Below are 23438 nucleotides of genomic sequence, written 5' to 3'. Positions count from 1 at the left end.
TCTTTAGCTCCAAGTACCAAGCCCTTGGTGCTTGTTTTAAACCATAAATAGCTTTGTTCAATTTTCACACAAAGTAAGGCCGATCTGCATCAATAAAACTGGGTGGTTGAGACATGTACACTTCCTCAGTTAGAGTCCCCTACAGAAAAGCATTGTTTACATCCAGCTGACGAATCGACCAATCTCGAGCAACCACAACACCCAGAACGACACGCATAGTCGTGGATTTGACAACAAGACTGAACGTCTCTTCATAGTCCATACCCGATTGTTTATTGTATCCTTTTGCGACGAGGCGTGCCTTGTATTTGCTCACTGTCCCATCGGTGTGGTATTTCGTTGTGAAAACCAGCGACACCCCACAATCGTAATAGGATAGGATGGTTTAGGTACTAAATCCCAAGTTCTGTTTCGAAGTTGTGCATTGATTTCGTCCGTGACCGCACGACGCCAACGATCATCCTGAAGAGCTTGAAGAGCAGTACGAGGTTGTGAGTGAGCAAGACGAGCAGCAAGGCCATACTTTTTATTCGGTTTTCGTATACCCAGTTTTGAACATGTCGCCATGGAGTGGTGATTAACAGGTTGCGGCAGAGCTGGTGGTTGCTGAGCTTCCAACGAGAGTGACGACGACGAACCGGAGGAATGAGATGGAGAGTGTGAAGGAGACACAAATGGAGGAACAGAGGGTGACGAAACCGGAGACGACCGAAGAGATGAGGACGAGATATCGCGAGATGGTAATGGGGATAAAGCTGGTTTGGCTGTTTTGTTGGGCTGATTTGGAGATGGATCATCGATTTGGGCCTCAGGTTTTGGTTGAAGGGAATGTTTACTGTTTGGGCATTGAGATGGTGTGGATGAACTGAAGCAGAATTAAGTGTGTGGTTCTGGGCCGTGGGTTACGGCCCATTTTGAGAGGGAGCAGTGGGCTCAATTAAAATTGTGGTTGTCGGAAAAAGAGAAGGAGAAGAACGTACCAGGGTTGACGACGCCGGCGATGGGGAATTGGAAGACAATGGCGAGTGAGGGAGCGGATCAACGGGGGAAAGCCGGATCGGAGAATGCCGAGGAGTGACCAATGAGTGTGACAAGGCCGGTGCTGGTGAGGGATTAATCGGAGACTTAGATCGAGCAAAAGGAAACTCAGTTTCGAGAAATTGTACATGTCTCGAGACATACAGACGGCCAGTGGTGAGATCCAGACAATGATACGCACTTTGAGACGCAGAGTACCCAAGGCAAACACATGGCTTAGACCGGGTATCTAATTTGTGTGAAGCATAAGGTCGTAGCCATGGATAACAAGTGCAACCGAAGACTCGCAGCTTGTCGTAATTAGGAGCAACTTGAAAAGGTTTTTCAAACGGAGACTGCTGCTGCAACACATGAGTTGGTAATCGATTAATGAGATATGTTGCTGTGGAGAACGCAAACGGCGAGTATGGAGTAGGCATCGACGCACGGGAAAAAAGAGCAAGGGCCGTTTCCACAATATGATGGTGTTTCCTTTCAGATATTCCATTGAGCTCGGGTGTGTGTGGAGGAGTTGTGTAATGTTCAATATCATGATAAGTAAGAAAGCGGCGAAGGGCTACATACTCACCACCATTATCGGAACATAAGGGTTGTATCTTTGTGTTGAAACGATTCTCAGCCAAAGCTTTAAAGGCAATGAAAGTAGGTTTAACATCAGACTTCTGTTTCAGTGGATAGAGCCATGTATAGCGAGTGTGGTGATCAACAAATATAACATAATACTTGCAATTGTCATGGGAGAGAATAGGTGATGTCCATACATCCGAAAAAAGATATTGAAGAGGCTTTGTTGATCGAAGAGAAGATGTTGAAAAGGGCAGTTTATGTGTTTTATTAAGTAAGCAATCGGAACAAGACAAATGTTCTGAAGTAGAAGGGGAAATGGGTAAAGAGAATTTTGAAATAACAGCTTGTAAGGTGATAGAAGAAGGATGACCAAGACGAGCATGCCAGGATGAGATAGTTGCTTTAGATGTGAGTGAAGCATAGAGAGCCTGAACTTGAGACCTCGTCACTGGCCACTCATACAAACCATCTTTAGTCTTTCCTTGTAGCAATAGGCCCCCGTGATCAGATCCCTCACCTGAAAGGCAGCAGGAAAGAATGATACCAAAACATTGTTAGTATTACATAACCAATATACCGACACAAGGTTTTTATGAATGAGGGGAACACATAAGACATCGCGTAAAGATAGAGAGCGAGAGTATGTAGGGAGAGTGGTTAAACCCTTGTGAGTAATCGGCAAACCTGAGCCATCACCAATCACCACAACATCATCACCCGAATAAGGTTAATGAAGTGAAAGGATAAGCAAGTAGGAGGTGATGTGATGAGTCGCCCCACTGTCTAGCATCCATTTCTCAGGGTTGACTGTAGAGCCAAGTGCAAGATTTGCTTGAGGTTGCCAGGGAGTAAAAGTTGTTTGTGATTAAGAACGAGAGACAAAAGGATGATTCTGAAATTGAGGACAACGACGCGCAGAATGACCCTGGGTATTGCAGAACTTACATTTCCCAAGGTAGGGACGATAAGATCGCTGGTCAGACCGCTGAGAAGAGGACTGATGGGAGTTGCTGTTATTGAAGCACTAAGTAGCGATATTGGCGGTGATAGGAAGCATGGAGAGAGACGCCTTGGATAGAAGCTTCGCTTAACGATTGCGTAAACGCTCATGGACATAGGCAATGATGGGAGAGACATCACGAGCTTTAGTCTGATCTATGACAGGACGATAATCTTCGGGTAACCCATCAAGAATGTTCTCGATCGGGTCATCATGCTCCATTGGTTTTCCCAAGCTAGCGAGAGTATCAAAACGAGTAGTGAGCCCTTGAAGATACTCATCAATGGTGTGATTCCCCTTATTCCACGCCTTTAGTTGATCTCGCAATTGCTGGATATGACCACGGCTGGGTTTGGCAAACGTCTCCGCCAACGTAGTCCAGATCTCAGAGGCGATGGTTGTGCGAGAAAGAATAGGTTGAACCGGTAGAGAAATAGCACCAAGAAGGGCACTATAGACCAGTTGGTTTTGTCGCTTCCATGTGACAAAGGCGGAGTTGTCAGAGACAACATTGTTGGTGGTAAGCGTGGACGGCGGGATCTGCTGAGAACCATCGAGATGTCCAACGAGACCATGGCCATCGACCAAGGCTCGAACTTGGAGCTTCCACATAAGGTAATTGGTTTGAGTGAGTTTTGTGACGTTTGTCATATTGACATGAAGGAGTGTTTGATTGTTGGTGACAATGGTGTCAGTCATCGTAGGAAAGGAAGAAGAAGACATAGAGAAATTTGAAAAGAGAAAGATGAAGAAGCGTAGAAAAAAAAAAAAACTTGTGTTTGATGTCAAGCCTGCTGTGATATCATGTAAAACGTAATATGACTTGATGATCTTATTTATTTACAGAGAAGCAAAATATACATAAATGTAGAACAGCTAGGGTATTCTAGAGGAGCAATGTAGAATATACACTTTACATAAATAGAGATTCTAATCAAGATATTGTAATCAAATTATATCCCAAAGATTACTCCTTAATAACTATTATCTATTTGTTGTGATATGGCGGATCATTTGCATATTAATATTATCTTGTTCTATATTATATTTACAGCACTACTATTTTTAAGTTATAATATTCTGTTAATTAGTTTATTTATGCATTAAGCACCAAAACATTCTTACTCGTGTGATTATATATATGCGTTAGTGATGTTATACGGAGCAATCCACCACAGGCCAACTACGTACGTAATTTTAAATATAAAGGAAAATTGTAGTAATAGATAAACAAGTGATTCAAATCACCAAATAACATCCTAAAGTAGTGTTTCAAATCCATATATTTAATTTCAAATGTGTAAAAGTAATCGATTGATGTTGGATTATATGCAGTTGGCTTTGAAGTTTAAAACCAATATTGCAGTATATCCGGTATAAATATATGTATATTATAGTTTTTTTTTTTTTTTTTTTTTTTGAAAGTATAGTATGATTCAAAGAATCTGCCTAAAATTAACAAGTTTGGTTTGGAGTTAGGTTATATGTTAAGTTAACTTAAGCCACATGATCTCTTCTTTAATTTGGTTAATATTTTATTGTTCTTATTGGTAAAAAATAAGCGGTACGGGTTACCGGAGCGGCGACAATGGAGAAGACTGGGCGGTGACGGTGAGTTAAGAAGGTTTACAGCTCCAATGCTAGCTTAAGCCGTAATTCATGCGGTACTAAAAGAAAAAACAACAAAGTGAAATTTATTTTGTTAATAAAATAATGGTCATATTTATATATAGCATTTTGGAATCTTGCTTCCTTATTTCTCCTAATTAACAAAGTCAAATTCAGTGTGTAGTTAGGCAACCTCTTTTACATTTATTTTAAGCAAACTTTTAGATTCCATGGATATATGTATATCCAACAATTAAAAATAATACGAATGCATGCCAATGTATATATATTTTTCTTAAATACCACCCTTAAAACAATAAGTCGAGACTGTAAAACCAAATAGTTCTAATCTTTGTGCTGGTATTTAAATTCAATAGCAAACGTTTTAGTACATCCTCCATATATATGCTTATAATTTTTGAAGAGTACAATACAAATTCAATAGAATTAATAAACTATAAAGTAGAGGCGGTGCTTCCTCCGGCTCCGAGTCGCGTATATAACTTGAGATTCAAGATTCGATTATTCCTTCAACATTCAAATATGGTTTCCGTAAAGAGAAAAAGTCTTCTCGTTTCCTTCAAATCTTATTATTTTTCAATTCAAAATCCCCTATATATAGGTCTCGATCGGATCATCTCCAACATCTAACAATTCACTAGGAAACACAAGCACTCTTATACACATACATATCCACCATGAACAACAACAAGAAGATGATGAGTTCCGCAAAAGAGAGTGGTAACGGTACCACTAACATTGTTATAACAGAGACAAGGAATATGAAGGTGGAGAGGAAGGCATCGATGGACGTGGACAAGTGCGCTGAAGCTTTCATCTCAAAGTTCAGAAATCAGCTTCTTCTTCAGCGTCTCGAATCCATCGAAAACATGCTCTCCCGAGGCCCTTAATTAACACCATTTATCAATAGTGAATATACACACACATGTACTCTTTATGTATTACTTCTATTTATTTCTTTTCGTTGCTATATATATACACTGTTATAAATCATAGGATTCCAACATATGGACGATTGATTTATAGCTTTAGATCGTTTTTTTTCTAAGACCTTCTTTCTTTTATATGTGGGTTTCTTCTTTTTTTTTGTTTGGGTAAAATCTCTGGTCCTTTTTATTATTACAATATAATAAATATGTAAGGTGCCTTGGAAATATATCAACTTTTTCAACCAAAGGGAATTATGCGAGTTTGTCTATTTAGAGGAGTTTTCCGATCCGAGCCATACATGTCTTGCGGATACTTCTATACGAACTAGCTTGGAAAGGCTCTAGATTAAACATTTTCTTGTTTGCATTGCACAAAAGCGTTAATTCGAAGCAACTAATTAAATAAACCAATACACACATATGTAAGCATTATTTCCCTTGATTATATTATATAGCATGTGGAGCAAAGAGAATGGTCATTTCCTCGAGGGGAATCACATTCGCTGATTCACATCGGTCTCTTATTGATTACACTCAAATCAAGCACACTATTAATACACACACACAAACACAACAGAGATGCGCCTAAGGATGGACCACTTGGTGGATATGAGTCTGCTGCGGTTGTGGCTGCACCATCTGGTGGAGTTTGACTCTTGAGCAGGACCGAGCCATTCCTCCTACAAGGGGGACTACAGGGAGGCTATCACAGTTGCAGATCTCGATCATGAAGCCATCAGGGTCGTGGAAGAAGAGCTGGTCCACTTGGATCCCTCCTTCTTCTACTAGCGCCCTCACATACTTGATTTCCATATCCTCCAGCTTCTTCTCCACTGCTCCCATACTCTCGCACTGCATTTCCACAGTTCAGAACTCATATTTTCCAGACTAAAGTTCCTCTAGTAATCAGTATATACAATCTATGCCAAAACAGAGTAAATACTATAACATTTTGGGATCAACCTCCTCTTCTAGTCTCAAAACCAAATGGTTAATTAGCTGCCTAATCCTTAGTAACATTTCTTAATGAAAGAAAAGGATGCGCTGATTGTTTGAGACCATGCAAGTGGTTTGTTGTCAATAATCGTCGGAACAATGAATACGTCTACCTCATAAAAGTCTTAACTAAAGCCCTACCTTCTATTGTCCTTTTTCTCTCGGTCTCTCTTGTCTCACAAATTCAATTTTTCTTTCATTGATAGTTATCATAAATCACATCAAACTCTACCCTTCAGCGTTTAGGTAGGAGCTTAACAGCTCAGTATTTAGCCACTTTGGATTTTCTTTCATGACAAACAAACAAAATCTGAAACCGTGTTTTGCACAAAAAGATACATAAATCTAGCAATCTAAATACAGAGGACGTATAACTTATGTTTAAGAGTTTTAAAATCACACAAATATATTGAAAAAGAGGGACTAAATCGAGAATGACAAAAAATAACCTGGAAAGAAATGTGATTATCCTTGGGATTAATGGCAGTTTTCTTAGGAAGTTTCTCTGGTTCTGGGGACCGCAGGAGATGTATTCCAATTCCATGACCAAACAACCTAAACCCAAAAAAGAAACACAAACATTTAATTAATACCAACCCATTTACTAATATTTGTTTTGGTTGTAAACTCCCTTTATTTTTAATATATAAATAAAATATGGATAAACTAATAGGAGGGGGTACCAAGCTCCTTCAAAATTTAAGGATTCAGGTCTTCTGATCGGGATGAACCCTAACACCTTGTGGTAAAAGCTCATAGATTCATCGACGGATCGGCACAAGAGAGAGACGTGGTTCAGTGACGTGAGATGCAATGGGTTTCCTGCGTTTTCCTTCATTTTCCCAAGAAAAAAAATTCCTAAGATAGGGAGAGAATTAAAAAAAAAGCACACAACGCGGCCTCTGATCAACAATCTAAAGACAAAGGTGTCAACGTTAATACAAGCGAGAATGATTGAAAAAGACGATTGCAGAATGATATATATACATGTATTTAATATATATAGTTGTGCATGTGTTGAAGCAAGGTCAATGGGATAACCACGGAACTTATCCGATGATCAAAACACACTTGGCCAATGATGGTTATTTATAGAAGGCGTCAAAGCAATTAGTTATTTTTATTGATTTTTAGGAATTAATTATTTTAGGAGTATATAAGAAAAAAGATGAAGGCCTCTACTATCTAGATCAGCATATTTTATTTTTTTAATTGAAATTTTAAGTCATGTATTAACTCTTGTTTATACGAAAATTTGATATGTCTCTATTTATCAATCAAATAATCTAATTAAATTAATTATAAGAGTTTCAAACACATATATAGATCAGATAATTTAACTTAATTCTATTGAGTTTTTTAAAAATAATAGATATACGTCAAACTTTAAATAGTAGAAGTCTTAAAATTTCCTTGATTAAATTGATTAATTCGATATAAAATTATATAAAATGAAAAATCTAAATGTATTAGTCTAGTTTTAATCATAGTTTACGACTATCACATCATATCCTAATGAACGTACCAAACAAATTCGGCCTATAGGAGCTTATTTTACCGTAAGGAGGTTAGTCTTTTACAAGTTGAGTAATGTGACGGGACGTCGATCGATTTAGATATATGTAAACAAAATTGACAGTACGACAAAACTATAAATAGTTTAAAATATTCAAAATGGTTAAAACAACAAGAAAAAGAAAAGAAAAACGAAATGAAGATGTAGTCAATAATTGCAACTGAATTTTAGATCGAAGGATGTTTAATCTTATCTTCTAGTACGTACGTAAATAGGTAAATCACTACGTAAAAGGAATATGATTAGAAGATGATTACCTAGGGGATGAACGACGACGACGACAACTGCTACCACATGACTGAAAATGATGTGATTGGTAAAGAGAAAGGTAGAAACAGGGTTGTGAACCGGGAAGTGTCAGGATGAGTTCAACACGTAAGGACCCCAAAACAAGCTGACTCGGACAATCACAACTCGTCGTTTTTTTTTTCCTTTTAACAACACCAATAATATTTATGGGACACGTCAGCATAATTATCAAACGTTTCTCTTTTGGTCATTTGTTGCCGTGTCCAGTTCAAATTGGCCTGTCCCGATTACCAAACTTTGTGTTTGTTTCTTTTTGGCAGCCCCATTTACCAGCTGATTTTGGTTTGAGGATATTTTGGAAATTTTCTTTGGGCCAACACCAAGGGAGACGCCATCACACTATATTTGGCGTCGACTCATCTCCAATGGAACGGTAAAGTGGACGACATGAATTTGTTTCTGATGTTTTATCTTGGATATTTGGTGAAACTATTTAAATTTATATTTCCACGTATATCACTATAGTTATATAGATTTATAGCTTTCAAAACTAACTCTTGACCAAAGAAAAAAAAATTAGCATTGGCAGTAATTTGGCTAGTTTCATATAATGTATAATTTGAAGAGAAAATATGATTAAAATAAAAACACCAATTAAATAAATAAAAAAATTATTGTTTTGATGAAAGAATTTTGTTGTTTTTTGCAGTAAAACAATAAAATGAAAATATCAGGTCTCTTTGTTTATTGTTTTTTTTTTTAAGTTTGTCGGCAGGTCCCTTTGTTTATCGTGCAACACATTTACATCGAGAATTTCTTTTTTGGATTTTAGGATGACTGTTACGTTTTACCTAATCTCGCATGAACTTATGATTTCATTTTATAAGTTCATCCATGCCCCATAATTTATAATATGCTGAGATATCATTAAAATGTGTTGATATGATATTATTATATTTTCAGTGAGTGTAGATCGTCACTTACTTCAACCAAACATCCACAATAGTCACTTTTCTTTAATCTACTTTGGACTGTCACTTTTTCATCTATAGCCTTTTTCTCTTCTCGAAGGGTCGATATAACCTACTTTGGGATCCAACTCAAGATTTAATAATCCTTTTTCACTTTCTTTCTCTTTCACATCTTAAATTTTCGATTTAAATATTTGTTTCACTAAACACTGACACACATATAGTTCAAACATATGGTAGGCCCATTATTCAGAAAGGGGTAGGCCCATTATTCCTGAAAAGGCTTTAATTTTGGTAGGCCCATTGCTATGTTCCCATGTAACGAAGAACACAAATTACACACAAACCATTTCTTTAGGTCTTCAACAACACTACAAAATGTAATAATACTACATAATGGACCGATAGAACAAGAGCAGTAGCTGAATGTGTTGATATACAGAAAGAAGTGATTTAACAAACAAACATTCTGTGGAGAAGCGGAAATGTCTTAAGAGTGATTAAACGAAGAATGTATGGGTAGGTTGGACCAAATCAAACCTCAGAAGGAGGTTTCAATCTAATGAGTCGCTTGATCCTGTCTTTGTCAGTGTTCTCGAGAAGTCCGTTCCAAACGATTTCATCAAGACACAAACAAATCCTTCCATATTTATCCAGAAACACTCGCTCTGTTGGGGGCTTTCCGCATACGTCTTTCACAGCCGCTGTTATGATATATATGGTTTCTGCCACTGAACCACACAACAAAAAAAAAGCAGCACAGATTCAAAAACTCCGAGTGAAACAGAGATCAGTTGGTTAACAAAAGAGGAGAAAAACGCTTACAAGCAAGTTCATCGTACTCGTCTTTGCCAACAAGGAAGATGCTAACATCTCCTAGCATCGTGTACACTATATAAACAGACCTGCACAAAAAAAAGAATACTCAAGATTAGCTACAAAATGCCACAGGGATAGAGAGAGACTAGAGGTAGTAGTTTGAAAGTGTTACTTGTGGCAAGCGACAAGAAGCTCTTCGTTTTTAACGCCTTTGAGATTATCTGCTCCCAACTTAACCAAGAAAGTTCTCCAGTGCAGCCGTTCCTCAGCTGGAACTCCATTGAACCTACAAGAAGATTTAAAAGGCTTCTGATGATTTCCTACTAACACTAGTATACAAAAAAAGTCACTCACATGTATTGGTGTTTAAACACCCTAAATGAATATCGATTTGAGCTCTACTTGTTGCAAGCCAAAGTCCACAAATGCTTTTTTTTTTCAGATAAGAGAACACAACTGGCATAGTTATAGCATCAACAACATCTATCTATCACTGAATAATAGAAACAAATCAAAATGCATCACAAACATGAAACAAACTCACATTCTCTTCCAAAATTCATATGCTGAATTTGAGATTAATCCAATTCCACTGTTTACAGAGAGGAATTGAAGTCTAGTTTTCAACCATAAGACTCAAGGAAGCATGAAGTTAAATCGAAATCCCTAAAATCTGACAAACTATGTCAAAACCCCGATGGGACACCAGATCCACAAAGAACATCAATGCTCGATTCCGAACCTTAATTAGAGATCAGCCAAACAGGCCAATAATTTTTCCGATCAAAATTGACAAACAAGCTGCGGAAATGGATGATAAGATCTGGGAGGGAAACAGAAATTGGGTGGGATCTGAAAAAGCGAACAAACCTTTCGATCAAAACGTTCCCAACGGAGTTGGCGAACAACACTGCTAGGATCATGATCTTCCCCTCTCAATGCTTTCTTCCTTCCTTCGATTTCTTCTTTCGATTCTAGCTTTACTTCTCTTCTTCTTCTACCTCAGACATCTTCGCGAATTACACTCAATTAAAACGACAAAGGGACCTTTTCGTAATTTACACATGCATTCGAACCTTCTCTTTCAGAATATGGGTTCCGCTTATTGACAATAAAAAATCCTACAGGCCTCTCATTTATTGGGTCTGAACTGAAATAGCCAAATCTGTTAAATGAATAATTGTACCCATGTCTTTCTTGTTATTTTTTTTTTCCCCCTCGCCATTTAGTAAGATGGTATAAAATGTTAGTAAAAAAGACTAGGTGGATGATGTATATAGATTACTACTTGATAAGTTAGTTATGTTATTATTATAATGGGGAAGAGAAGATGTTGATAGTTGAAAAAAAGAAGAGGTCAACATCAATGTCGAGAATAAGGAAATGTGTCATTGTTTCGAAAATCTATCAAGAGAAAGTAGAGACCACCTTTTTCATTCTTGTTATCTTCATTATTTCGTTTTCTTCCTCTTTTTTTCCACTACTTGCATGTTATACTACCATCTTTCTTTGTAAATAAGTTGTTTTTTTTTTTTTAAATTAATGGAAAACAAAAGTTGTATTGTTATATACAGTAGTTGTGAATGGTTACAGTGAAATAGGACAAGTCATAAATATGAGCACAAACAAGTACAAACAAGCTACTGTGGAAGTGAAAGTCGAACCTCTTCCTTAACCTAATTCGTTTTGCCTTCACCCTTCGATTGTACTCTTTGAATCCTAAAGAATCCTTAACTTTATTCACTCTTCTTTGTTAACTTAATGTGTGATGATGATGTAGTATTAGTTTTAATAACTTCCTCGCTATTTCTGTATATATATTCATTGATGTCACGTTTGTGTTACAACACTTTTGGATTTTATTTATTTATTTGCATATGTTTAATCGTACAAATTTTGGAGGACAAATATATCAAATGGTTGATTTGGGAGGTTTAAGGAGGATTCAGTCATCGTCGTTGATGCAAAACGTCACAATTAGACGTTGATATTATTTCACATGGTAATACATGATGCATGGTGTGCGAGTGCGATTGATGATTTATATACAAATACAGAACAGATATGAAAGATACGTCCATGATCAATAAAAATCCTTCGGTTTTTTTAAATTAATGCACCTTCCCCTCTCGGTTAGACAAAATACGTTTTGTAGACGACTAGAGTAGTCTTTTTTCTTTTCGTTTGTCTAACTAAGCATCTTCTTTTCAAACTCTTGAAATATATATGGATCTTCTCTGTATAACAGAATTATTAACTACAGTTCGTAAAATTACAATTAGCCGTGTCGAATTCAGAATTCATTTAATGGTCTATTGATCTTCAATCCTCGATCGGTATTATTCCGAGTATACGTACCCCATAACGACGGTTCAATAACTTTGAAACAGACAATAATGCATTTAGAGTTGCATTTCTATTATTATAGTGGCTATAATTCTAAAAAAAAAAAAAAAACCTTGAAGCTTAATTGCGGCAAAATACAAGATTCTGTTGCTAGGATTCCTGGGAATGCATTGTGTAAATTGTATTCAATAATGTTGTTGTAGACCATGTAGTCTAGTATATAGTATCATCATGCGTGCAAAGTAAAAATTAAAACAGTCTCAATCAAAAGAACAAATTTTGAATGCATGTGTTTTGTGGGGATACATGATATATTACAAACCTAATTTCACCAACAATTTAAGTTCCCTGGTTTTATTTTAATACAACGAAGGAGGATATATATATAACACATCAATCAAGACTATTTTAGATGTGATTTGTTTCACATACATACTTAATAAAGTTTTGACCCCAAAAAAAAAAAAAACTTAATTAATTAGTAGAGAGTGATGCAGCGAAAATATTAGGTAACTTCCAAATATTTGATTATTTATATTTAATCTTCATACATTAACTTAGTTTATCTAAAGAATGACTTACGTACATAAGAGAATTATGATTTGGTTGATGAAAAGTTGAAAACGAACCTAATTCTTCCTAACCCAAATTCAGTTTAACGATTCAACGTTCTTTAATAAGTACTTTTTTGGGTATCCGAATAATTAAACGAAACTGTAGTTATATATTAATGATCTCATTACATTAGAAATTGTATTGTTTCCCCTTTGACTAGTCTCATTTAATCAGGAGACAAAGTCGCCCTCATTAGAAGCTTTGCTATAATTTCACGTCCTAGGCTTATCGTGAGTACTATGTAACATTATTTTATTTTGTTATTAGTATGCGAGTGAATAAGCCTAATAGAGAGAATACAAAAAGAAATAAAAGGTCACCTCTGGATTTTAGTTACAAACACTAATACTTTATTTGATACAAATGTGGAAATATGAAAAACAATTTAGCTAGCACATTTGAATATAAAAACGTACGATATATAAAATAATAAAATATACGGTATATAAGTTGATTATTATGGTTGTAAACCAGAAATAAAAACAGGTGCGTATGCAAGCAAATCATATTTAGTTTGTATTGAGAAGCTCCTCTATCATTTGCAAAGCAACCTTCTCCTCATCATCCAACCCTTCTTCTCCGCCGCGGCCAACCTCAACCTCAACCTCAGTGGTCGGACCAAGATCTTCTTGAGGAGCTTTACTAGTAGTCTCTTGGGAGGAGGAGCTGGCGGGACCGAGCTCGACAGTCATGACCCAGCTGGAGTCGGACTTGGAACCGGCTCGTTTCTGCCATACTCCGATGTGGGAGCTGGCAGTGTCGAGACGGAGGCAGGTGAGAGAAGGGGATGGAGATTTGCAGCATTTCCTCAGTTTGGCGCTGAGCATGGAAGAGAGCGATGAAGATGACGAGGATGAGGATGACATCGAGGACGAAGATGAAATATCGGTTTTGCCCTCGGCTGTGTCTCCGGTGTTGTTGTTGTTTGTGAGGGGGAAGTTGGTCTTGGCGTTGCGGCCGCTCATTAAAATAGCAGCCTCGTCGTATGCTCTTGCTGCCTCCTCCGCAGTCTCGAACGTCCCCAGCCAAATCCTCCGTTTCCTTTTTTTTTATAAATATCATGCATGTCAAAATTTAATAACTAAGCCTGGTGTATATTATATAGTCAATTAAGCAATAACTTATGAGTTGATAAGTATCTAAAATTGTAGAGATGTCAAAATGGGGTTCCTGTGTTAGCTAAGGAGAGGAAAGAAACTATGGGAAGCGATCATGTGTATATATATGTATGTGGTTATGTACTTGAAAGGATCAGAGAGGAGAAATAAATGTATAACGCAGAAAAAAGAAAAGAAAGAAGATAGGTACAATAGAGGGTGGCGAATCTCAGCGACCCAAGAACCCCAATGCCGTTGCCTGACACCTCTGAACTTCTTCGTCTGTACCATTCTTACTTACTCTGTGTTGTTTGTCAGAGAGAAAATAGGAACTTGATGATGAGTAATATATGTATGATGGATGTTTGGTAAATGATTATAATGTTGTGTATATTTATATACATAGGTTAAATTTTGGTGGATGAAAAGGGCTGTACTTGTTCTTACTCTTATTACATTTGACGTCCTCGCTATTCTATTACAGAGAGAGAGAATTTAGTTGGAGTTGTTGGTATAGAGTGATTGCTAGTGTGAAGGATGGTTAAAAGTGTAAACAATGTAAATTTCGAAGGTTGGAATCGTATATATGTAGAGAGGCACAAGTTGTACAAGTATCACATGGCCGTGTATATTGTTTTTAGCATATACACGTACATCCTAATCAATCGTCCACATCATATAGCTACGTACGTACTACGCCTCTCTCTGTTTAATTTGATGCTTGCTTATATTTGTTTACAACTTCGTACGTACGTATAAGCCTTTTGCGTTCACCATTAACTGCAAAGTTTTATATCTAAGCGGAGTGGTAATTAAGACGGAAACATCAGTCCATATTAATGTTTCATTATATAATACTACTATATGTTGGTTAACAACCAACACTAATTACTAAACATTGTCCAAAATCAATCCAATCCTCTACACATATGATGATATGAACATCTCCACGATATAATGTAAATATTATACAATTTGTAAATCGTGTATATATCGTCGATCTATAAGCTGTTACGTTTTGATACTTGATTAACTAAGTGGGAGTCAATCTACAGTAGTGAATTTTGAGAGGATTAGTAAACCGTAAAATGATTGCCACTTTAAGAAAACACGTGATAAGCGCTGGGAAAAGTGGTTGTTCACTCGCGATCAAATGTAACAAAACATACACAGAAGGAAAAGTTATATGAAATTAGGCAACATGTACAACAAGTTAAAAGTAAAAGAAAGGACAAAATAAAGATAAGGGGTGGTCCATGAATATATATATATATATATATTGTGTAATTAGCAGAAGGTTTTGTCCACAACCACAAATTTAGTTGGTAACCGTACTCACAGCCGAAGCCCTAACTGTCGACGGATTGGGTCCAGATTAAGGCAAGTTTAGGTGTCAATCTCATATCTATTTCCTTATAATTTTTGAGCAAACATCTTTAGCCTAATGTATGCTTATATTTAATATAAAATATATAATATGGTATATACTTTTTTGTTTCCGGGCTGTTAATTAGCTAGGTGGTGGCTGGTTTATTCACAAGGTCCCCACACTTGCATGAGTCCATGACCGATATTTCATAATTGTAGTCTCTTCATTAAATCTTGTTCATATTTGTGTTTGGAACTTGCATGTGATGTTCTTTTTGAATTATATATATCCATGCCTTTTAATTTAATGTTTTCTGTTTACCTTTGCTATAGACTTTAGTCGCTACTTATACGATTGGATATTTGATGATGTAATAATACTCATGGTAGTAAATCATTTTTTTCTTTTTCTTCTAACGGTAATAAATTATTGAATATGACTAATTTTATGGTTCGTGATACAGCGTTTTACAGAACTCTCTCTTACAAATCTTGCGTTTTTAGAATCCTTGTTCAAGTCTTATCCCGACGAAAACAATTTATGAATCTTAACCAATATTTTTTTGAGAAATACCCTAAAATAGCAATAAAACAAGTTTCATGGACAATTATAGTACACATTCCATAAATTTCCAAAAATATCACTATTTTAACATATTAAAATATTTAAAATCAATTTTTAGAAATTTTTTTTTAGGTTTGGGTTCTCAATTTCACATTTAGGATATAATTTTGAAGAGTAAAATTTAGTATTTTGAATAGTAAAGTTTAGTATTTTGAATTTAGGATTTAATTTTGAATAATTAAGTGGTGCTATTTTTGAAATTTTAGAAATGTTATGCTAAGTTTGGAAAAAAAACTTATTTTGGTGCTATTTTTGAGAATCTCCCTATTTTTTTTTATAAAACAAATTAAATATGAACTCTTGGTTATTTTTATACGGGATAAAATTAACTTACCTATGATGATACTTTTTACTGGGACGATGGATACTAACACAAAACTTTTGAAACACGAAAATCACGTGATTGAATTAAAATTCGAAAGAGGAAAACTTTTTGCAAGAGGGACACCCAAAGGTGTTTCAACCAAAAGGCAAAAGTTGCCTAATAGCGAATTTTACGGGTTTATGAATCCTCCAATTTTGGCACTCACTTGCGTATATTACACGTGTTCTGATATTCTCTCGTGTGTGAACCAATTTCGCCCGCTTGAATCAGTATGGGCCTAAATTGGGCCGTAATGATGTCCACATGTTCTAAGTTTTACAGCAATGGCGCGAAGGACAGACAGGTAAAGAAGGTGACCAACCTTTTTAACAGAAGTGATCTGTATCAACCATTGAGGTCTATCAAAAAAACACCACCAAATGCCACCAACCGTTTCCTTCTCCTGTTTGCAACTGATAACTGTCAACTGTCAATTTTACAGGTCATTGATTTCCTAAAATTCGAACTTGTTTGTTTTGTTTGGTGTTCTCTTTGTTCATTTTTCAATTTTTTTCCTCCATAAATTCGTTTGTTTTTCATTTTCTAGCTCTTTATTGTTTCTTTTTTTGGTTGTTCAAATATAATTAAGGTTAGATTATATGTTGAATTTCATACTTATGCTTTACGTTTCCAATTAGTCATGAATGATTTGGCTTCATTTTGATTAGTCTTGTTCAAAATCATTATTCTTACGGCTTTCTTGAAGGCAAAAGAGTGGACATAGATTGTGATGATGGCCTCACGGGTTCAGCTTTCACCCAAGTAGTGTGGTAGTTTCTGAAGGGGTGGAACCTCATCTGTTCATATAAGAAAATTTAACCGCTTTCATATTCTATCAGCTATGGTCATGGAAATGGAAGCAGTTTATAACCGCAGCGACCACTGCGGAATATGTTGAAAGGCTAACAAACAGAAAAGTGCATTGATAAAGAGCTTTATCTGAGAGTATGAGTAGTCTCAGAGGACAAATAGCTTCAAGACCTATGAGGGAGATCTTCCTAACATCGTCATCCCTGTCTTTCTCTTCATTGTCTTCCTCTGTTTCATGGGATGATGCCATAGAGCTCAACTTGAAAGAGTCCAAAGCATCTTCTTCTGAGGATAAGAGTCATCATCAGCAGATCAATGGGGAGTTTTCAAATGCTTCTTCTTCTTCTCAAGGCACTGAAATGTCGGGTTCCACTCATGTCAAGATGCGACCACCAGTTCTCTTGATGGATAAAGGTGTAGGGAACTACGATCCTGAAAGAATCCCTCCATCGGTGTTTGGCAAGACTGGGGATGTGACTTGGAGCGAACTTTCGAATGAGTCTTTGTTTAGTCTGACATTTGAGGGGAATAGAAAGTCAAACGCTCAAGCACCTCGTCAAACCAATATAAAAGCTGAAGAGGTTTTGATGTCCCCGTCTCTGCTATCCACACCAGAGGAGGCAAAAGAGAAGAGATCTGAAGTGAGAGAGATAAAGAGTGGAGAAACAAGAGTGGAGACTCAGAGTCGTATTCATCAAGAGAAGTACTACTCCTTGTCAACTCAAGATGTCCCCTTGAGTTCAATCCCCAGCAACTTCTATTGCTTATATGCACCACCCCCCAAAAGGGATCAATATTATTCCCTTCCTGCAGGTGGGAACAAGAGTAAGAAGAGAAAGAAGACAAGAAAGAGCAAGATGAAGAAGAAGAAGGACAAGAAAAAGAAGAAGACCGAGGAGGAGAAGAAGAAGAATAAGTGCTGCATGTGGTCTTGGTTGAGCTCAGTGTTTTCAAAGTGCGAGTGTGACTTGTCGTCCTGCTACAAATGGAGAAAGTGTTGTTGTGCTGCATAGAGCCAAAAACTATGGTTTTTGTAACTTTTCTTCATCGTGAGAAATGTGTTGACACCTAAACGATCATCTCTCTATATACATAATCTTGAATGCTCAAAATGTATTCTTACAAAACGGTTAACAACTCTTTTTCTTCTATTCTTGATATAGATTTGTTCCAGACTCTTTTTATTCATTATCGACTATTAACATTATAACGAATACAAGCTGTAATTGGGAATTATGACGAGAGTGGGGTCGAGTAGTATAAGACAATGGACAAAGCATGGAAGAAGATGCACAATTATTTTGACTTTTTAATTATGTATTAAGCTCATACCAAACACATATACATTTTCTTCAATTATTACTTGTGATAATGTTGGATTATGTAAGATTACAAGAATAGCCTCAGTAGCAGAGGATCCGTATAACGGCTGGGGGGGGGGGGGATGAATTAATATTAACTTGTCTGGGGTCTTCGAAAGAGCAATCCAATCATCATTTCAAAGCGAAAGGAGAAAGGGAAAACGTAAAGAGGGCAGAGCCCCCTTCTTCTTCTTCCTCAAGAAGGAGCCCTTTTAGATGCCCAGTTTGATAAAGGAAGCGACTTTATTATTATTAACCAACGAGATTTATCAATCAGGTAAGCAAAAACTATATATGATTCGAAGATTCTTGCTTTGTTTTATTACTATTAAAACATGTTTTGTACGGTGTGTTGTGTTGATTGGCTCTTCTTTTGCCTTTTAAAAAAAAAATCTCTAGGGTTGTGTTAGTTTAATTGGTGTGTTAATTTGACAAGGATCATTGATTACCCTCTCTGAAAATCTCGAGCTTTCCAGATCTATCGGAGCTCCTGGGTTTATATAATTCCCTTTCTGCAAATCGATGGGGTGCGCTTCTTCCTTTCGATTTTATTTTATTTATTTGTATGTTTTTAGATTTGTTAGATTCTGTTTGATGGGTTTTGTTCCTTCGTTTATATGTTGTTCATGTGATAGATAAACCTTAAGTATTGTTGCTGGGAAGAAGTAAGGTTGTTTTGCTTATGCAGAAGTTTTGATTGATTTGAAACTACAATTAGCAAGTTAGTAGGGATGTGTGTTGGGCAATGATCAGAAGGTTATGGTTTTGTAACAGAGCAGTGGCTGCGTGGCTTGCTACAGAGAACACAGATCAACTGCCGCCGCCACTCTGAAGGATCCACCTTCCAATCCCATAGCTCGACCTATTAAGAAACCTAGTGTCTCCGAAGATTTCTGGTCAACTAGCACTGTTGATATGGACAACATCACCTTCCCTTCTCAGGGGAGCTTATCTTCCAACCAGACTTTTGATTCTCACTCTGGTGCCAGGAACACCAATGCTCCTCCTGAATTTGTAAATCAAGGTACTACTTTAATTGTGGATTCGCGTTATGCTCTAGTCGCTAGTTCTCTGTGATGGTTATATATATATATATATATATATATGTGTGTTTTTGCAGGTCTTCTTCTTTGGAATCAGACACGTGAGCGTTGGGTGGGCAAGGAAAAACCCACTAACTTGCCGGATCGCAATCAAGGAGCCAAGTTAAAGTGAGTGGCTCCTTTACACACTATTGTTTTCCTCAAAAGCTAAGGCTAAGTCTGACAGTGTTATAATGTTTATCATTTGCAGTTGGAACGCAGCATCATATGATAACTTGCTTGGGAGCAACAAGTTATTTCCCCAACCCATTCCTCTCACCGTAAGTTATCTAATTCCCGAATGCAAGAAGTTGGGGGAAAATCTCAGTCAATTTATATTCAGATTTGCTGCTGCGTATAGGAAATGGTGGATTTTCTAGTGGACGTATGGGAACAAGAAGGTCTATATGACTGATGAAGAAGACTTGGAGAAAACATACATACATACTGGTTCGGGCATTTCCGATTTTTTCTTTTTCTTTTCGGTTTTGTTATACGGCTCTCAAAGCCCTTGTTGTATTATCTTTCATTTGGAATTGGATCAAAGAACACTGGGAATGTGGCTCATACGCTTTCACCTTAAATGTGAAAATATCCCGTGTTGTACTTGTACCATCGTCATCTTTAAGACCAATTTGTCGGTTTGACCAATCTTTATCTCAATCTGGGACATGTCTGGTGTCTCCTAAGTCCTAACCCACTTAGACATTGATCCTACCTTCCAGGTGAGATCTTTCTTGTGTTTAATTTTTTTTTTTTTTTTCTCAACATCAACTTCTCATTCACCAAATCAAAGAAACATTACATTCACCTCTATAGACTTGGACCAAAACAAATGCAATGGTTGATCAAGTACAACCCTGGAACACTAGGCGGATCCAACGCTACCCAATCGAGAACCATTGCATTTTTTAACCACCATGATATAGATAACACTCCACGACTTGGAGTGAAACCATCTCTTAAACCACCTAAATTGATCCAATGACACGAAAACAATTCCTGTGTTTAATTTTGATTATGAATTTTCGTATTACATCTTTTTTTGGCCTTTTAAAGTAGGTATGGGCATAAAAACCGTACCCGAATACCCAACCCGGAACCCGACCCGAAAAACCGGGTTCGGGTTGAGTACGGGTTTGCCTATAAAACCCTATTGGGTTCTATTTTCTAATACCCGTGGGTTCGGGTTAGGGTCGGATAATACCTGGTACTCGTTTGGGTACTCATTAAACCCGAACATATAAACATATTTATAATAATTATCATTAATATAATGCAATCACCCCCAAATTATGATTATAATTTTGAATATTTCATTTAGTTTTACACCTAAATATTAAAAATAATCAAAATATCTAAAATATTTTGTTATGTAAGTCAAAATTTAACTAAATTTATTTAAATTTAATTATATTTTTTTGGGTACCTAGTAGTTCGGGTACTAATCGGGTTCTAAAATTTGTAACCCAAACCGACCGAACCCGATAGTACCCAAACCGAACCGAACCCATATATCTAAAAATACCCAATAGGTTCTATTTTTCTAAACTCATTTTCCCGAACCCAAATGGGTAATATCCGAATCCGAACGAATTACCCAAATGTCCAGCCCTATTTTAAAGTATCACAAAATAAATTATAAAACAAAAATATGTTCCGGTATAGTAATTGGGCCATTAAACTTGGGCTTTTATTATGTAGAAATGCAGAGTAAGGGAATAAAACAGGAGCATATTCGCCGTAAAAACAGCGGTCACGTAACCGGACCTCAACCCCACTTTCCATTCTACTTTATTAAGCGGGAAACAGATGCTTCCTTATCCATCGATGAAAGCGTCGGCTACACAGGACACGTGTTGAGCTCAAAGAGGTCTGTCACTAAACTATCACGTCGTCCCAGTGTAAATCCATCATTCTCGCTCTCGTGGGTTACGTGGATACAGAAAAATTCAATTTTTAGTTCGAAATAAAAAAAAAGGAAAAAGAATTAAAAAATAAAATTAAGACAGAACAGAAGAGACACGCAAACATATCCATTCACGACGGTTCTTGCAGCAGCTTATTTACCAGAAAGGAAAGAAGTCCGAATTTTTTTTTTGTGTCTAAAGAGAGAAGGGTTATTAAGTGAAGAGAGTTAGGTACTGTGTCAGGTGAAGAGATACGAAGATGGATAACACAGAAGAACTTGTCTCCATTGAGCTACCAGCTCCTGCTTCATGGAAGAAACTGGTATCTTCTTCCCTCTTCTTGTTTTTTTGTCATTGTTTTCTTGAAAATACTGCTGTGATTACTATTTTTCTCCCTTGAATCGATGTTGTCTGTGTAAGGATTGTTTCTCTGTTCTGTTTTCTACTCTTAGTTAGTTTCTTTGGTTTCTTATGGTCTAGGGTTTATGCTCGATTTGGGGATTTCAAGAAATGTTTTGTTTCGAGGTTGTTTTGTGGCTTTCTATGTTGAATTTATGTTGAGATAGTATAATTAGATGAGAATTTAACGGTTAGGTCTTTCTTGGGGGTCAAATTAGGGTTTTTTTTTTAATGAATACACCCTAAACCCTAGATTTGGTTGATAAAATTTGGGGGTTTCCTATAGATTGCGTCCTGTGTTGTTGCTAGTGCATATATCTTTGGTATTTGATTAGTAAAAGCTTGTGTTTGTTTCAGTTTTATCCAAAAAGAACTGGTACTCCGAGAAAGACAGAGATTGTGTTCGTGGGCCCAACGGGTGAAGAGATCAGCTCGCGTAAGCAGTTGGAGCAGTACCTGAAAGCTCATCCTGGCAACCCTGTCATCTCTGAGTTTGAGTGGACGACTGGGGAAACTCCAAGGAGGTCTTCAAGGATCAGCCAAAAGGTGAAGGCAACGACGCCTACTCCGGACAAAGAACCCCTCTTGAAGAAGAGACGATCGTCTCTCACAAAGAAGGACAATAAGGAGGCTGCTGAGAAGAACGAAGTGGCTGCTGCGAAGGACAACATGGATGTTGACAAGGATGGACAGAAGGAAAACGCAGAGGGTGAGAAGGAGAAAGAGGCTGAGACGACTGAGACTGAGAAGGAGAACAAAGAGGGTAAAAAAACTGAGGCTGGGAAGGACGGTGAAAAGACTGAGGCTGAGACCAAAGAGGGAGAAGTTGTGGCGGACAAGAAAGAGGCTGTTGAAGTGGATACCTCTGAGTTGGAGAAAAAGACTGAGGGTGGAGGTGGAGTTGAAGAACCTCCCAAAGTTGAAGGCCTCAAGGACACTGAAATGAAAGAGGCTCAGAAAGTTGTTGCTGAGGATGATGGAGAGAAGAAGCCTGCAGAGGAAGAGACCGAGAAAAAAGGCAGCGCGACAACAGAAGCTAACGGAGAACAGAATGTGACCCCAGGTGAGCCTAACCTTGATGCAGATGCTGATGCAAATAAGGGAAAAGAATCCAAAGAATCTGATGAGAACAAGACAGAAGCTGAGGCCAATAAGGAGAACGAAACCCTAGAATCTGATGTTAAGAAGACAGAAGCTGCAGCAAATAAGGAGAACGAAACCCAGGAATCTGATGTTAAGAAGACAGAAGCTGCAGCAAATAAGGAGAACGAAACCCAGGAATCTGATGTTAAGAAGACAGAAGCTGCAGCACATAAGGAGAACGAAACCCAGGAATCTGATGTTAAGAAGACAGAAGCTGCAACAGCAACAGCAGTAGCAGAGGAGAAGAAGAACGACATGAAGGCAGAAGACACAAACAGAAGCTTGGAGGCGAATCAAGTTCAGCAGCAGGGCGCTGCAGCTTCCGTGAGCTGTTAAAACCTATATCGTTCTGCACAGAGCACAGAACGTGAAGAGTTTGTTGTGATTTCAGATGTAGCATTAACATTATGAGTGGTTGTTGTATGTGTCGGTAGAACTAATGTCTCTATGTAGTTCAGTTCATTGTCATTTGTACGTTTGTACTTTGTTGTATTATTATTAATGTTAGGCATTTAGACTCCTCGTTTTCTCATACTTTAGATGA

The 23438-nt window shown here is 37.2% G+C and overlaps 6 protein-coding genes across 21 annotated transcripts; 3 read left to right on the top strand and 3 right to left on the bottom strand.

Annotated features, from left to right (window-relative positions):
* Positions 1-4761: 4761 nt before the first annotated feature.
* Positions 4762-5296, top strand: LOC104740227 (uncharacterized). Its single transcript, XM_010460770.3, has one exon. It carries the CDS (start codon positions 4912-4914, stop codon positions 5122-5124), a length of 213 nt encoding a protein of 70 aa, XP_010459072.1. The 5' UTR covers positions 4762-4911; the 3' UTR covers positions 5125-5296.
* A 288-nt stretch (positions 5297-5584) lies between these two features.
* On the bottom strand, positions 5585-7373 carry LOC104740226 (glyoxylase I 4). The gene is made up of 3 exons (XM_010460768.3): positions 6843-7373; positions 6609-6714; positions 5585-6015 (listed from the first exon to the last, which is right to left on the bottom strand). The coding sequence occupies exons 1-3, from the start codon at positions 6995-6997 to the stop codon at positions 5749-5751; spliced, it is 528 nt and encodes a 175-aa protein (XP_010459070.1). The 5' UTR covers positions 6998-7373; the 3' UTR covers positions 5585-5748.
* Positions 7374-9290: 1917 nt separating this feature from the next.
* On the bottom strand, positions 9291-10931 carry LOC104740225 (uncharacterized). The gene is made up of 4 exons (XM_010460767.3): positions 10645-10931; positions 9947-10060; positions 9781-9860; positions 9291-9686 (listed from the first exon to the last, which is right to left on the bottom strand). The coding sequence occupies exons 1-4, from the start codon at positions 10695-10697 to the stop codon at positions 9490-9492; spliced, it is 444 nt and encodes a 147-aa protein (XP_010459069.1). The 5' UTR covers positions 10698-10931; the 3' UTR covers positions 9291-9489.
* A 2131-nt stretch (positions 10932-13062) lies between these two features.
* On the bottom strand, positions 13063-14407 carry LOC104740224 (ethylene-responsive transcription factor WIN1). Of its 3 annotated transcripts, none has more exons than XM_087483183.1 (3): positions 14280-14407; positions 14044-14134; positions 13063-13776 (listed from the first exon to the last, which is right to left on the bottom strand). In XM_087483183.1, the coding sequence occupies exons 2-3, from the start codon at positions 14121-14123 to the stop codon at positions 13245-13247; spliced, it is 612 nt and encodes a 203-aa protein (XP_087339309.1). In that variant the 5' UTR covers positions 14124-14134; positions 14280-14407; the 3' UTR covers positions 13063-13244. The 3 variants fall into 3 exon arrangements, with proteins under 3 accessions (XP_087339309.1, XP_087339310.1, XP_010459068.1); XM_087483184.1 differs by having other exon boundaries at positions 14270-14291; XM_010460766.2 differs by lacking the exon at positions 14280-14407 and having other exon boundaries at positions 14044-14247.
* A 3884-nt stretch (positions 14408-18291) lies between these two features.
* On the top strand, positions 18292-20093 carry LOC104740221 (uncharacterized). Of its 13 annotated transcripts, none has more exons than XM_087486478.1 (7): positions 18337-18637; positions 18837-18887; positions 18996-19025; positions 19135-19384; positions 19481-19571; positions 19654-19723; positions 19804-20093. In XM_087486478.1, exons 4-7 carry the CDS (start codon positions 19276-19278, stop codon positions 19855-19857), a joined length of 324 nt encoding a protein of 107 aa, XP_087342604.1. In that variant the 5' UTR covers positions 18337-18637; positions 18837-18887; positions 18996-19025; positions 19135-19275; the 3' UTR covers positions 19858-20093. The 13 variants fall into 13 exon arrangements, with proteins under 13 accessions (XP_087342602.1, XP_010459062.1, XP_087342604.1 ...); XM_087486479.1 differs by having other exon boundaries at positions 18996-19030; positions 19140-19384; XM_010460761.3 differs by having other exon boundaries at positions 18996-19030.
* Positions 20094-21233: 1140 nt separating this feature from the next.
* Positions 21234-23414, top strand: LOC104740220 (methyl-CpG-binding domain-containing protein 10). 2 transcript variants are annotated; one of them, XM_087486473.1, is made up of 3 exons: positions 21292-21674; positions 22109-23053; positions 23106-23414. In XM_087486473.1, exons 1-3 carry the CDS (start codon positions 21612-21614, stop codon positions 23127-23129), a joined length of 1032 nt encoding a protein of 343 aa, XP_087342599.1. In that variant the 5' UTR covers positions 21292-21611; the 3' UTR covers positions 23130-23414. The 2 variants fall into 2 exon arrangements, with proteins under 2 accessions (XP_010459056.2, XP_087342599.1); XM_010460754.2 differs by having other exon boundaries at positions 21234-21674; positions 22109-23414.
* The last annotated feature ends 24 nt before the right edge of the window (positions 23415-23438 follow it).

Source organism: Camelina sativa, chromosome 14 (assembly GCF_030686135.1).
Source record: "Camelina sativa cultivar CO46 ecotype springtype chromosome 14, ASM3068613v1".
Classification (NCBI taxonomy): Eukaryota; Viridiplantae; Streptophyta; class Magnoliopsida; order Brassicales; family Brassicaceae; genus Camelina; species Camelina sativa.
This window is presented reverse-complemented; position numbering and strand designations above follow the sequence as displayed.

What these genes read in the sequence shown, in the direction of transcription:
- LOC104740226 (XM_010460768.3), bottom strand. Translation starts at nt 6,997, where the DNA reads ATGAAGGAAAACGCAGGAAACCCATTGCATCTCACGTCACTGAACCAC. An exon ending in TTAAATTTTGAAGGAGCTTG is followed by an intron (nt 6,715 to 6,842) that starts GTACCCCCTCCT and finishes TTTTGGGTTTAG; the next exon opens with GTTGTTTGGTCATGGAATTG. An exon ending in ATAATCACATTTCTTTCCAG is followed by an intron (nt 6,016 to 6,608) that starts GTTATTTTTTGT and finishes GTGGAAATGCAG; the next exon opens with TGCGAGAGTATGGGAGCAGT.
- LOC104740221 (XM_010460755.3), top strand. An exon ending in AATCAAGGAGCCAAGTTAAA is followed by an intron (nt 19,572 to 19,653) that starts GTGAGTGGCTCC and finishes TATCATTTGCAG; the next exon opens with TTGGAACGCAGCATCATATG. An exon ending in CCCAACCCATTCCTCTCACC is followed by an intron (nt 19,724 to 19,803) that starts GTAAGTTATCTA and finishes TGCTGCGTATAG; the next exon opens with GAAATGGTGGATTTTCTAGT.
- LOC104740227 (XM_010460770.3), top strand. Translation starts at nt 4,912, where the DNA reads ATGAACAACAACAAGAAGATGATGAGTTCCGCAAAAGAGAGTGGTAAC.
- LOC104740220 (XM_010460754.2), top strand. Translation starts at nt 21,612, where the DNA reads ATGGATAACACAGAAGAACTTGTCTCCATTGAGCTACCAGCTCCTGCT. An exon ending in CTGCTTCATGGAAGAAACTG is followed by an intron (nt 21,675 to 22,108) that starts GTATCTTCTTCC and finishes TGTTTGTTTCAG; the next exon opens with TTTTATCCAAAAAGAACTGG.
- LOC104740224 (XM_087483183.1), bottom strand. Translation starts at nt 14,123, where the DNA reads ATGGTACAGACGAAGAAGTTCAGAGGTGTCAGGCAACGGCATTGGGGT. An exon ending in GAGATTCGCCACCCTCTATT is followed by an intron (nt 13,777 to 14,043) that starts GTACCTATCTTC and finishes ATAAAAAAAAAG; the next exon opens with GAAACGGAGGATTTGGCTGG.
- LOC104740225 (XM_010460767.3), bottom strand. Translation starts at nt 10,697, where the DNA reads ATGATCCTAGCAGTGTTGTTCGCCAACTCCGTTGGGAACGTTTTGATC. An exon ending in GGGAACGTTTTGATCGAAAG is followed by an intron (nt 10,061 to 10,644) that starts GTTTGTTCGCTT and finishes ATCTTCTTGTAG; the next exon opens with GTTCAATGGAGTTCCAGCTG. An exon ending in CTTCTTGTCGCTTGCCACAA is followed by an intron (nt 9,861 to 9,946) that starts GTAACACTTTCA and finishes TTTTTTGTGCAG; the next exon opens with GTCTGTTTATATAGTGTACA.